Genomic DNA, 14,830 nt, shown 5'->3' on the forward strand with positions numbered 1-14,830 from the left:
CACATGCAATAAGGAGCTGGGGAGGGGAGATCCGCTCTTCTAAGTTTTCCATGTGCACCGCCAAGACCTTGGGCCTCAACTCCAGCCCCAAACTAGACAGGAGGGAGGTGGTAGGCTGTTGGGGGTCAAGCCTCCTCTTATCTCAAAGCCAATCTCAGATAAATCTTAGGCCCCCAACCAGGAGATGCTGGGGAGTCTGCCTTTTGGTGCCACCTCACGGAAACTGCCCCATGGCCAGCACAGGGCTGTGCCTGGACCGGCTGCTTCCGTCAGCAGCCGCTGCCCACAGGTTGCTTTTCAAAACCTGGATGAGCATGAGAATCACTGGGGAAGCTTCTGAAAATAGAGTCCTGGTCGCCACTCCACTGAGACCTGCCAAACGGGGGTCTGCAGCTGGGGACCCTGAGATCTGAGGGCATTTTAGATACAGGGAGTGGAGCTGGCAATGCACACTTTAGTGTCTGCCCCACACACTCACCTGGCGTGCTGAGAAGGGCCGTAAACACTGGATTTAGCGCCTGAGCGCTTTTGCTTTTCCCTCACAGCCACCTTGAACTTCCTCATCTATGGGGACGAGTCTGCCATCACTGGGCCTCAGCAGCCTTCCCTCTCTCCATGCGTTTCTAGCCTAACTGATGCAAGGTCTGGGCCAGCCAGTCCCCAGGTCCTTGTTGTCTCGCATGTCACTATCCTTTTTTCAGAACCCACATTGCCCAGAACTGCCGTTCTACATTCTGTTCCCTGCTGTCTTTGTGGCTCGTGTTTTCACTTAGATCTCCCTTATTACTGCACCGACCCCCTTGGGTCGTGGTGGTTGTCATCCATTTGTTAAAAATCAAGCCCTAATTTCCCTTTCCAGATGCTCACAGCTTTTGAGCCTTCACCAAATAAACATAAGAATTGACTCATTTGTTAATGAGGTGCTACCACAAATGTCCTATTTTAAGGGAAGGTACATTGTGTTCCCACAATGCTGTACTTGGAAAAATGGTTTCTGTATCATTGATATTCCTACCCCAGATGGAAACTTTCAAAAGGGAGAGGCAGACAGACTTTCTGGTTTAAAGACACAACCAGTAGGTACCTACTATGTACTGTGCCCATTTTGAGTTCATGGTGTGCTGGGTAAGACAGGCAAGTAAGAGAGAAAAGGACATGCAGGGCATTAGGAAATGAGAACAGCCATCTACTTCTGTGCCCACATCAGCCCAACCATCCACCTGTCCCTCCCATGATATAAAATGACAATGACAGTGAGCACTTGGATATGGATCAGACACAGGCCTTGTCCCATAACAGGGAATATGACATTAAGCAAACCATCATGAGTTGTTTTAATCTGTGTTAAGGATCATGAAGGAAAATACAGGGCTTATTACATGCTAGGGGCTAAAATATGAAGGATGTGCATATCCAGGAAGACTTCCTGGAAGAGGTGAGTCCTGAAGTTGGATAATTCAGAAGTGGAAGCCTAGGGAGAAGGGAAGCTTATTTCTCATCCAGGCGCAGACTGAGGGCACCTCTAGGCAGTAGCTGCTATTGTCCTAAGCTGAGGGGGCCCTCAAGGTTCTTCAGCAGTAGGAGCCCCCCGTTGCCAACATGAGCAGCCCATCTTAAAATCCTCTCCATGAGGTTTTAGAGAAAGGACATTTGCTCCCCTCACTTAAAGTTCAGAGAGCCATATACCAGTCTGTCCCTCTATAAATAGTTTCACACCGTGAAGTTCAGATTCCAGACACTTCCCGTCTTAATCCTAATCACATGAGTACATGCTCTCTGTTCTTTGCATTAGGCTCTAAGTTTGATTCAACAGAAAAATCTAGACAGGCACCCACCAAGAGAGAGCCCCCCCCACAGGCTGCCTTCCAGTCTTCAAGATCCAGGTGCTTTAGAGCCCCACTACCAATTGCTCAATCCAGATCAAACACAAGAGGTCTTCTCCTTTCTTTCTATATGTGGATTAACATCTATCCCTCAGGAGGCCGACTTTTCCAGAAGACAGTGATTCCAGTTCCCAGACCTCAGGCTATTCCACAAACAACCAAGCAATCAAGCACCAACATCGGACTTACAGACAAAGCTCGGCTTCTCTTCCCTCTGGAGTGATGAGGTCTTTATTCCTTCTTACACTTAATACCAAGATTTTTCTCCAAGATTTTCCCAAACTGCTGATTCTGAAAATGTTAGAACTGATTCTCTTGATGCCAAAGGAAGCCGGAGACAGGTTTCCTGATTGATGTGCTAAGCAAACCCTTTCGAGCTGAACTATGACAATTGCACATTTGGCAAAGAGAATCATTACCTCCATTTTTGGTTAAAAAATATAAAAAGAGACAGGCTCCCAATTACTTAAGAGGTAACACCCATTTCACATGCTATGATGTTAAAACTCTATCCCTTCATTTTTAAAAGATCAGAGTGTGGGATTTTTTTCCCCTAAAAAATCTCATTTTTAAAAAGATGAGCCGTATCTGTCCTTGAGAAAGGACTCACACTGTGGACTCACCAGGCACAACACATATACCCCTCCTAGGCCGGCGGGCTCTGCCGCCTCTCTAGACTCACACTTCAGCCTGAGTCCAAACCACTCGGAGGTCTTATTATAAAACATTGCTGGATGTCACCTTGGGTTTCTGATGTGACATGGTCACATGGTCACATTTGCATTTCTCACAAGTTTTCAGGTGATGCTGATGCTGCTGGTCCGGGGACCACACTTTGAGAACCACTGCTCTCTGGACAGCTTACGTCTGAATATGGCTGGAATACAAGGTGCTATTGGATACTGGGGGTCCAAAGGGGTACCCCTAACTTGAAAAGTTTACAAACCTTCAGTATTTTCTTTCTTTCCCCAAAAAGACAGGTAGCAACAAACAAACAAACAAAAAAAGCAGATACTAAATTCCAGGGGAGCAGTGATGAGCAGATTTGGGAGAGACAGATGACGCACATACTTCCAGCAGAAGGAAGTGTCTCAGATAACTTAGAATTTTTGGTCTCTGGGAGGAAGGTAGTTCTGAGATAACCAGAGAGACACGTATGTCATGCCTCACAGCAAAGCCATTTCAATCCCTTTGAACACCAGCTCTCCTTTCCATGGGGATCTGGGTCTGCAGCAGGGGAATTACAGTCCCCTGCCCCTCCTGTGCCACCACGCCCGCCCCTGCAGGGTTCCAGGTGAGCAAGGCCTGCAGTGAGGAGTCTCCCTCCACGGCCACAAGCAGGAAAGGGGCTCGTCCTTATTCTCCACCCAGCAGCAAGCAGGCTGTGAGGCCCCGGGGGGTCAATCCCTCTGAAGAGCTGGGGAGAGAGACCCCAGTAAGGAGTGTTGTTGGAGCAAGAGGCATGAAACAGAAGAGTCAGAGGCTTTGGGACTCAGGTCTGAGCCCTGAAGACATCAGAGGATTCTGAAGAGAACCCTGGCAAGTGGTTAGGACTGACAGGCAGTCACAGAAGAATCCCCGCCCTCTTCCAGCCCAGGCACGGAGATTACTTAGCTCTGTTGAAAACTGGCTGAGCTGTCCCCGGGTGCTGTCCCAGAACAACGTCCTGAGTAGTGGACTCCTGTTTAGAAGCTGGAAAAATGTTCGTCCTCAACAATGGGCATATACAATGCTTCTAGACAAAGAAGGCACCTCTTCAAGATGTTTTCCTGCCTTGACTGGAAAATCGTCTGAATACACTGATTTTATTAGCAAAACGCTTTACTCCCATATTCAAAAAAAGTTGTCATAATAATGATAAAAGCCTATGATGTTAATGATGTGAATGTTGCTCCCTTGGGTGTGGCCCTTTGTGCAGTCTACAACCTGCGCAACCATACCCAGTGGCCCGGAATTTCTAATGTCCCAGAAGAAAGAGGGACGGTATCCATTGGCCTCAAACTGAAAGAGTATAAAAATACTGAAAACTGAAAAGTATAGAAGTAGGAAGAGTCACAAGTTTTGTCTCCTGTGGTCTAATTATAAGCAAGATGAATTTGCCAATGATTACCCATTCTGCGGAGGCTCAGTGACGATGGGAAAAAGTGGGGGTTCCAAAAGGCAGAAAGAGGACCCTCTCCTCTTAGATGGGAAACAAGAGCTTAGATGGGAAACAAGAGCGAACAAGAGATTGTATCTAAGATGCAATACAGAGAGGAGACACAGAGAGGAGAACATTTCACCACACTGAAGGGCGAGTAACCTAAAGCTTCGCGACCGGTGCGCCAGGCAGTGTCGGAGCAGACTGTGGGCGTGAGGAACTCTGAGCCTTGTGACAGCCTGCTGGGTTAAAATTGGAAGACATGGGGGCCTCCCTAGTGGTGCAAGGGGTTAAGTCTCAGCACTATGAAGCTTTCGGCAGCCACTGCAGCCTGAGTTTGATCCCTGGCCAGGGAGGTGACCCACATGGCACAGCAGACCTCTCCTGACTCACCTGCTGCTCCCCTCAGCAGTGTATTTCAGTACATCCCTCTGTTCTGCTCCCCACTCTGTCTCTGGGGGAATCCTTTCACCCTCTGCACCTCTGGTCTACATCCCAGTTCTTGTATGAATGAATAAATAAAGATAAATCTAAAAACAAAATTGGAAGACGTACCTATACAATTGAATGGTTTTGTGTTATTTTTAGCGTTCTACTTGCAACCAGAAATCTCACAAACAATAGCTTTCAAACACTATCGAAAAGCAGCAATACAATCCTTCAATAGGTTATTGAGCCCTCTAGAAATTGATACACATGCTAAACTAAACACCCAGTTGCTGTCTCATTTGATTCTAGTTAAAATGTTTTTTTTTTTTTTTCGTAATTGAAAGAGATTTATCCTCATAGATTTTTCTGAAAGATTCTGACACAAAAACAAAAAGAATGCATGGTGGTCCTCTCCTATCCTGGTGTCTATCGTACTATCTCAAGCTTGTCTTCCTGGTCCTGACACTCATGATTGCAGGAAACCATCCCCGCAGCAGAGGTGCCCGGGACACGGGAAGCCCACTCACTGCTCCCCGGGCGGAAGACGAGCCGGCTCCTTCGTCCTCTTCCCCGTCCGGCTCCTGGTCTTCGTTGTCGGTCCAAGAGGACACGTCCTCTACTGAGCTCGTCAGATCAGGCAAACTCTTCGCTGTTAGCCTGAGGAGGTCCTCTGCAGAGGTTTCCTATGGGGACACAAAGGCCCACGAATTACCCCATGGCACCAAGCTGCTCTCCGTCAAGGTCGAAGAAAAGCTTGCAATGTCAGCTGTGGGGGGGTCACGGGCTCCCCATCCAGAGGCTACATGGCATGTGCATTCCACATGTCCACCTCAAGGTCCCCTCGGCGGTCAGGGGAGTGGGCCCAGTGTATGCACAAACCAATTTTTTTCCTGAAGAATTTGTTTCTTTGGTCAACGTTTCCACAGGGAATCCAAGCTCTCCGAATTTATGATCCTTCATTGCTGTCCCCCTGGTCTTGCTTTCAAGATAAACCCCTTCATCAGCAGGCCTCACCTTAGAGATCGGGCTTCTCCTTCCTCTCTAAACTCAACTGCCTCTATTCTCCCCTCCAACCCGTGCCTTCCACTCAAGCTGCACTGACTTGCCGTCACGTGTGGCTCCCCCTGCCTTTCCCAACAGCAGCTCCCTCTGCCCAGACCAGCCTTCCTCTCACGAGTAAGGCCGATGTGAGCAAAGCTTGCACAGCCTCTTCCGCTAGTCTTCCTGGGGCATCTCGGGAGGCTCTCCATTCACCTCCCCTGCTTCCCTCGTGCCTTCACTGCGTTATAAAATGGCTTGGCAGTGCAGGTCCGTCTCCCCTGCTTGTCTGAGCGCCCCAGCACAGAGCGGAGACCCAATCTATCGTCCTCTCCCAGCTGCTCATCTGTGAGCAGATGGTCCTTAGAAAGAGATTAGATCGTTTATTGAATTACAACACCGAAGTGGAAACTGATAATGTCTTCAATGAAAGCAGCGTTTGAACAACATTTAAAGGTCAATGAAAATACATGAATCAGACTCCATCAAGATCAGATCCTTTGAAAGGGGGCATCATTAACACAGGCCTTCCCACGCACAGGTAAGGCCAGAGGGGGCTGCCAGAGGCAGGCGAGATCACAGAGGCCACGTGAGCATCCTGGGGACACACACAGGAGCTGAGAGGTCTCCTGGGCTGGGGCTACAGGGGGATCCAAGTTCCCACACCAGCCTTTTCTAAGTTTCCCACACCAGTTTCCAAGGAAACCTGTGGAAGGTGTTGATCACAGCACCCCTTGGGGGCTGACGGAAGAGAGAACAATAACACACACCTTAAGCAACAAACCTTACAAACTATTAGCGAGTTGGGACCTGGTGACAGTGACGTCTGTTACTAGCTAGATGCTGGTTCCACCTTCCAGGAACCCGAAGGTGATTCATTTTAGATCAGTAACTGTGACTAGTCCACTGTTAGCCAAGGAGCAAGAGTTCTTAAAGAGTGATTCCAGTTCTCTTCTGTGATGTCAACTCGGCTAGCTCATTAATATAAAATTCAAAAAAAAAAAAAAAAAATGAAGATCCTAATTGGTGAGTGAATTGTGCAATAGCCACAGAACAGACCACTGACACCCCTTAAACAGACTTCTAATGTGGAAAGATTCTTACTGTATGCTCCTTAGTGAAAAAGCAGGTTAAAAACAATAAACCTTATTAATAAAAGGTATAAAAATAAACTAGATGCTAGATGTAGTAATATGTGATCACTATAAAGACCAGCCTGTCTCTAAGAGCTTGCCACTGAGAGCCCATGATTCCAACATACAGGTGAAAACACTGCAAGGTAGAGAGAGCAGCGTGCTCAAGACCCCCAGCTTCTGAAGGGCTGTACTGGTGTCTGGGTACAGGGCGCTGCCCGCAGGTGCAGAAGCTTCCTTAGGTTTGATTCCATTTAAGAGAAAAACACGTGTGTGCAACAGCACAGATGCACAAGTGCTCCTGTCTGGAAGGGCAGATCACGGCCAGTACTGTGGGTGGTATAACGAAAATCTTGTTTTTTTTCTCTATTCTCTATTTTTTCTGAGTTTTCTACATTAGACACAGTAAGTGCCTATTACTGGTATGAAAACCTAGAGTGAAAAAAGAGAGAAATCTGTAACGCCATGCATGTACTTCTAAGAATAGCAAATGAACTTGTATAGTCTGAGTTCATTTATTCAACAAAAAATGTTCTTAGCACCCACACGTAAACAAGTAATGCATTTGCATGAGAACATGAGCCACCCTCCTAAAGAAAGGAACTCCTGTATTTCCAAAACACCGCCTTAATGTTTAGTGACAAAAGGGACTATTGTCTGCAACAACAAAAATTGACATTTTTATGATTCCTTACATTCATCCAGTCAAATGCTCTTTTTTTTTTTTTCCTTTCTCCCTCTCTTCAAATATAAAGACAGAAACAAAGCCTGGGCATTACTTGCTCCTGCTGGATAAAGAGGAGAAACAAGTGCCCAGAGGCTCTGCTTCTTACCTTCTTCCCCACGCAGACGCACGCTCGGCATGGCAGAGGCTAAGTTTGGGAACAAGCCAGCAGTTGCTAGTTTATTGTGGTGCCCAGTTGTAAATGGAGCATGCTGGAGGATGGGAAGGGGTCACTGTCTGAAGCCTGAGTCAGCTTTAGGACTGGGGCTCAGTACAGATGGATGAGAGTTGATGAGCGGATGGATGGACACATAGGATGGACGACCGCTCCTTGGCCCCGGGATGCTGCTCAGTGCTGCGAGGAGTGCCCCTCTCAGTCAGACAAGCACAGGATACCTTTCCCTGAGACCACTGGCTCTGGTGCCCTCGACGTCTTCTTCAATCACAGGGCAGCTTGGTGTCTGGGAGACAAGAACGTGGCAGTCCCCACAGACACAGGTTGAAACCTGCTTCTTGCACCCACTGCTAGAGTGACCTCTGGCAAATTAACCACGTAGCTTTAATGTCCTCCTTGGGGTGAAAAGAACTGCTATCTGGCTCATGGGATTTATTTTAAGAATTAAATAACAGGCAAAAAACACCTGGCACCCAGTGGGCCTTCAATACACGTCTGTGTCCTTTTCTCAGATCAGTGGGGAGGTCATAGATGAGGTACTCCCTGCCCCTCAGGCTCCAGGAACTAGTTTTCAAAATCCCATGAGGCCCCTTCATGATTAGTCCACCCACAAGCGACCCTGTTGCATCTTATTTTATGTTTGCTTTGTGTTTGTAGATAATGGCTTGACATAGAAGGTCCCTCTCCCATTTTCCAAACCAGCAGGAGAAAGACGTCAGCACGGGAGTAACGATTTGGTGGGCACGTGCACTGTCCGTGCAAAAAACCCAGTGCCGCTCAGCTGTGGACTTAGGGAGGTACGAGGGTGGGGGTGGGTAGGTGGGGGTGTGTGTGTGTCTGTCTGTCTGTCTAAGACCGATGACGCTTTTCAAACTCTCACGTACACTGCCCAGTGCACTTCTGCGTCTCCTTCCTGGGCGAGTCACTGCTCTCCGCCTTGTCCTTCCTTCCACCCTACCAGTCTTACCGTCTTCGTAGTGCTAGTCTTGTTTTTCCATCCCCTCAAAATGTCTTTAAAGACCCTCGAAAGAAGGCAAAAATAATAACTGCACTCCAGCTAAGGAGCCCCTCCTTAGCTGTAGCATCATGACTGACAAGTGTGCAAGCGTACACGTGTGCGTGCGTGCTCAGTGCTCGTGTGTGTCTGCATGGGGGAACGCACAGGGAGGACTCACATACACACTCACTACCGCCATTGAAAACATTTAGGAAAACAAACAAGACCTACCTTGCTGGCCACCACCAGCTGCACCATGCCAGTGGCCGAGCGGAGGATGGCCACCGCCTCCTCGTGGGATAGCCCGACCAGCAAGTGGCCGTTGATCACCAGCAGCTCGTCTCCTAGAGACAGTCTGCCATCCCTGCGGGAGGAGAGCGAGACATGCCCATCAACACAGTGAGGGTTGAGAAGGGGCATTTTCCTGGTTGAAGCGGGTCATGGAGGGGACAGTTAACATCAGGCTAAAAAGGCAGTAGGGGCCACCACGGAGAGTGCGGGGGGATGGCTTTATGCTTTGGCCTGGCAGGATTCCAAAGTCCCACTCTGTGGAGTGAAAAGCTCCATGAATTTAGTCATAAGCCTGTTCTTAAGTCACCATCACATCTCGCATCAAGGGTGAGGAAATGTGTGCCATCTAGTCGCAGAGAATGGCAGAGGCATCCAGACCCCCAGGTCTGAGGATGGCCACGCCACTCTTTTCTGAACGCCCCCTGCCACCGGGCCTCAAGACAGAGTCCTGTGCACGGGGAGGTCACCGGGCTGACCCCTCCAGAGCACAGGCGTCCTATGCTCGCCCTCATCCTTCCTGACCTCACTGCCCTCTTCCCGGGAGACACCGGATAGCCTGGCACCTGTGACACCCCACTGTAGGTGTCTGCTCTCCCCTCCCCCAACACACACAGGTTCGGACTCTGAGGACGATGTCCCCCAGCGCCTCTCTTACCTGTGTGTCTCACGTCTAGCCTCGTAAGCAGAAGGGGGAACGCAAACGCGGACACGTAGGGCGATCAGGACATGGGTGAATAAGCTGCCTAATCTGCTGCTGCAGGCATCTGACCTCACCCCAGCAGAGTGGGTCACAACATGGGGATTTTGTCACGGGACTGCCCCCTCTACGGTGGGTCAAGGGTGGCCCTACCTGTCAGGTGGGTTCTACCTAAGCCTCCAATGGTCTGGTCTCCTTGGATCCCCATGGAGTCAAGCAAGGCTTTTTACTCCCATTGCTGAATATGGATGAGGCAGCCCAGGGAGGTGAGATCCTAACCTAGGGTCCGTTCATCCCCACTGGAGCCACAACGTTGGTGCCCAGGCTGCTGCTATGGGGCCGTGCTGATCTCTGGAGCTCCCTAAACCGTTTCTCTCCATCTGTAAACCTTCCTTCTTGCTTTCTTTCAACAAATCAGCTGACTTCTATCCTTCCATGCTCCCCTCCCTCACCAGCTTTCTTCTCCCCTGCCCTGCTCTAGGAAATACATCATTAGGTATCATAATCTTTCCTCTGACAGACAGAAGGCATGAGAGACTTATGACAGCCTCTGCTTTCTGTCCTAAAATCCCTAGAACAGACAAATGCTAAGGATCCCACCAGTTGCTTGAGATGGGAAGAAAAGGGAAATAAGAAAGCCATTAAGAACAAACTGGAAGCCCCAAGTGGGTCACTGTGGGAGAGGGTGTTCCAGAATAAAGAATACGGTGGTCCGGGCCAGTGTCCTTGGGTTTTCTAATCCACAGTGCCATTGCAACCAGCCTTCTCCCCATTTCTTTTATTTCCCATTTTATTTTATTTTATTTTTTTTTATTAGATAATAAATTTTATTGTTATATTCCCCATACAATTGCAGCGCCCCCATTCTGACCCCAATCCCTCCCCTCCCGCCCCTGCCCCCCTAAAAGTGTCTCTGGTTCATAGTTTTTTGTTGATTTTGATTTTCACTTTCTTATAGTTATTCATTTTCCTGGTCCCTTATTTAAGTTTTCTAGATTCCTGCTATGAGTGAGACCATCCGGTATTTTTCTTTTTCTTTTTGGCTTATTTCGCTGAGCATGATCCCTTCCAGCACCATCCATTTTAATTCCACCCTTTCCCCTCTTGTTATTAACTAGAATGTCCCGCATGTGAATTGCACACTCTGAAACAGAGAGACACACAACTCCCAAGGAAGGGTAAAAAGAAAATGGTGACAGCCCTTCCTACACCCCCCAGAAACAGCTGATGTTGAAAATAGACAAGAACAGTTCTAAGCAAGCTCACCTCTGGGCACAGGAATTTCCTAATTGCCAACTTTCTAACAATGTACTGGAAAGTAAGACCTAGGATTAATGGGAAACTGACTCTCATGGGAGTTCCTTGAAGATGTCATTTGGGAAGTTTAAGGAGGCTCTTCTGGATAAAAACTATCTAGTCTTTTTTAAAAAAAGATTTATTTTATTTATTTATGCATAAAAGAACTGGGGTATAGGCCAAAAGGGTATGTGTGTACGTGGGGGGGAGTGAGAGGATTCACCAGAGACAGTGGGGAGCAGAACAGGCAGAATGACTTAAATACACTGCTGAATGGAGCAGCAGGCGGGACAGGAGAGGTCTGCTGCACAATGTGGGTAGCTCCCTGGCTGGGGATCGAACTCAGGCCATAGTGGTGACAGTGCTGAGATTTAACCCCTAAGGCCACCAAGGAGGCCCAAACTATCTAGTCTTAGTCCTTCAATTGTTCGTGCCAGCCAGACAGCTGACCATGGTGTGAGCATCACAATCTCTGGGAAGAGGCTGATGAGCATGAAACACTAGACAGTTTGGGTCCTGTTCCTCTTTCATTTTCTATTCTTGAGACGAAATGCCTCCAGCAACTTCAGCCCCACCCTGTGAGACCTACCGTGAGTGCCCTCTTGGTCTGGGGCAGGTTAACAACACTCTGGTTTGCCATCTCCCCTTAGCATCCAGGTACCTGGGCTAAACCCAAGTTGCAAAGATTCACCCCACTCACCAAGGAAACTCTACCTTTCTACATCTCGTGTGCCATGTGGGCAAGGAACACAAATACATAAGGCAAAGAGAAAACACCTTATGCCACGAGCCATTAGCTGGCATGGCCAGAGCACGCGTTATATAGGGAACGGAGACACGTGTCGCTTATCAAGGGGATATGTCCTGAGAAATGCATTGCTTGGTGGTTTGGTTGTATGACATCCATTGTGTAACTACACAAAGCTAGTTGGCACACCTACTGCCCACCTGGGCGATATGATACAGCCTGCTTGGGGCACATTGTATATGCAGTCCTTGTTGATGATAATGTTGCTAAGCAACATCTGACTCTCCATCCTTGTAACTCCAAATGGGCTTTTTTGCCTTGCACAAGCGGTGTAAAAAATGTGTTGAAGTAGGAATTGTTAATAGAGCTCAAGGAGAAAAAGTCACATTTTTTCTACTCTTTTCTACAACTGCATGACAGAGACATGCCTAGAGCAGGGTGGGATGCCAACGAACCTGGCATCCTGTCATGGCACATGGATGGTGGCCTCAGTTAAAACCAGCCACTTTCCCACGTCCTTAGCCACGGTCCATGGCAGGGATGACGTCAGGGATGTGGTGTAGTGTTGCATGGCATATTTTCAATAAGTAGCCACATAATTACCAGTATCAACAGTTAGGACAAGAACATTTGCTTGAAACTCAAACTGGACTAGAAAGAAATGAATCTCTCCTCGTGGTCAGGAGGAGCCTGCAGCCTCGCCAGCAATTAGCCACTTCCTGTGCTCAGAGTTGTGTTTAATTAGACTTGCTCACGCCTGATTTCCAGCATAAACCTTATGAATGGTAATTAACAGCTGCTGACCCAATGAAAGTCCCAGCACCCCCGGGGGAGGAGGAGGGAGAGGTGAGGGTGGCAGAGGAGAGGGGGAGAGGTAGCTAGTCACCTGTGAGCGGCACCTCCTTCCTTCACTTGAGTGACAACGATAGCGTGAGGTGAGCGCTTTGATCCTCGGCCTCCACTAACCTGAATTCCCAGCCCATCAGATTCTTTAAGCAGCTCCATCTTCCATATCCGGCCAACTTCCTCCTTGGAAGGAAAATTGAGCATACTGTGAAGTGCATGGACAGACACACGGTATTGACACAGGAGAGCGGAGCTGTCAGGTCAGGCCAATTACTTGTTACCCGTCAGCATGCACAGGGGACCCCAGAAGATAACATTCTGCAGGTTGGACCAAAGTCTGGTTAGCAGTGCTGGCCAATAGAACTTTCTACACGTTCTGTATTTGTACCATCCAATATGGAGCCACCAGCCACAAGTGCTTGGAATCTGGATAGTGGCAGTTGAGACACTGACATTTTCAACTAAATTTAAATAGCCACCAGCGGTTAGTGGCTGTAACACTGGATAGTGCAGTAAGAGTCGTTATCGAATTCCCTGACTAGGTTCCTCTTCCTGAAAATCAGATACCACTGTGTGTGCAGACATCTGTGGGGTAGATTCCTTTTATTTATACAACTATTAGTACAGGAAGATGAAAATATCACAGCTAGGTCTTCATGCAGGAGACTTTAACTGCAATAGCTTGGGCCCAGCTCTGGCACTTAGTGCAAATGAAAGTCACCTAGTGCTTAAAACCCTCAAATTCCTTGCCTATAGGGTGGGGTAATTATTAACATTTGCAGGTTTGTTGTTAGGATTAAATGACATATTTATATAAACAAGGAGCCGAGGTCCCAATGCTTTTTAGAGACAATAAATTATGACAGGGCACCAAGTATTGCATATACAGGTTAGAATCATCATATTGAATTGAATCTTAAACTTTCCTTAAAACATAAAAATGAGATCATTGGTAGGAGAAACCCAAACCAGAAACTGATGAATTTGATAGAGCTTCTGTGGACATTGGTCTGCACACTCTTGAAATACACTAAAAAGTGATTGATTTAACTTTGATTTAAAAAAAACAACAACAACTGTCTTTTAAAATAAATGAATAAATGTCTCAGTCTCTGGTCTGCTGGTAACTTTGCTGCTTTGGTTCAGTCTCCACTTGACTTCCTATTTCACTCCAAGGACACAAACATTCATCCACTGTAGAATGTGTGAGTTCTCTTGGGTAATCAGCCGTTAAGAGAAATGAAAGCAAAACCTTCCAAAGTGACTTATTTGGAGGTCCTGATTCAGGTTCACCCCTGCAGTTCTTCTTAGCTCTATGTAGTGGGTGTGGGTCATTGTGCATCCTTCAACATTTAAAACAAAAGCCATCTGCTTCCTTCATCCATTACGAAGGTCCAGTGCAACAACTAAGGTCTACTCCGGACAAGCCATCATCCCCCTAGAAATATAGGCAACCTGCCTGTTCAAGCTGTTTGCAAATGAGAAAGAATGTGAAGCATCTAGAAAATCTGAAATGCACACTGTCAGAAGCTAAAGTGAAACTTCAGGCAACACTAGGAAAACCAGATGTTGACTGGCCACTGATGTGCAGCAAGAGGAATGTCTGGGGAAATTAATACCAGAGACCTGATGGATCCCCCACTTTTTCCAGCACGGCGCTGCTCAGAGGGGCTCTATTACTCCAGCAACACAAAGGGTGCCAACTGTCTCCTTCATCTGCTGACCACAGATGAACGAAGCCTGTCTGGCCAAATGTAACTTCAGAAGTCACTGGCTTAGCACAGTAGTTCATGAACTTGTCAACGTTCCCTATATCATCCAGCCATCTCCCTTTGGACTCCATGTTTTTGGTTTGTTGCCTCTGACCTCTGGAACACCTTTCTCTCTTCTTCATTCAGAAACAGCCTCCCTGGCCTTCAAAGTCTCTTGTAGCTCCACCACTGCCAAGAAGCCACCCTTGAGAATCAGCGCACTGCCAAGATGGCGACTCTCAACACTTCCAGTGCTTGAGAGCCTATGGCCCAGTGGAAAGCCCCCAAAGGAGCCAGTCCAGGGATGTGCTGATGAGAGCCCTTGTCCTGGCTTGCTGGGCATCCTGCCCTAACAGGTGGGTCAGTTCTGCACCGCCTCGCCGGGACTCCAGGGGCAGTTGAGAAACTAGACCAGCATGGTGGTTTGACTAGTTTTCTTCCATGGAACCTATGCCATGGCTCCTGGGGTCTTGAAGAAGTGGATAGTGCTGCCCCTTCTCCCAGAGAAAGTGATGGGCCTCCTTCCCATGAGCAACAGGGGCCATGAGTGGAGTCCAGAAATAAGAAAACCCATTTGGTTTTAGCCTAAATGAGTAAAATCCTTTCCATCTCTATTACCAGTTTACCATCAATTTTCCCTCTCTCCTACCCTCCTTTAAACAAACGTGTCAAGTGTGGTTCC

At 47.9% G+C, this 14,830-nt stretch overlaps 1 protein-coding gene across 5 annotated transcripts in view; it reads right to left on the bottom strand.

Moving 5' to 3' along the window:
• Window positions 1-14,830, bottom strand: part of PDZD2 (PDZ domain containing 2) — a 319,093-nt gene that overhangs the window by 66,139 nt on the left and 238,124 nt on the right. For all 5 annotated transcript variants that reach the window (XM_054688246.1, XM_054688247.1, XM_054688245.1 and 2 more), the window contains 3 exons: window positions 12,438-12,580; window positions 8,751-8,883; window positions 4,980-5,135 (listed from right to left, as the gene is read on the bottom strand). In XM_054688246.1, the coding sequence (XP_054544221.1) occupies window positions 4,980-5,135; window positions 8,751-8,883; window positions 12,438-12,580 (432 nt within the window). The remainder of the gene's footprint in view (window positions 1-4,979; window positions 5,136-8,750; window positions 8,884-12,437; window positions 12,581-14,830) is intronic.

The sequence above is a fragment of the Talpa occidentalis genome, unplaced genomic scaffold, assembly GCF_014898055.3.
Source record: "Talpa occidentalis isolate TD23 unplaced genomic scaffold, MPIMG_talOcc4v2.1 talOcc4.6, whole genome shotgun sequence".
Lineage (NCBI taxonomy): Eukaryota > Metazoa > Chordata > Mammalia > Eulipotyphla > Talpidae > Talpa > Talpa occidentalis.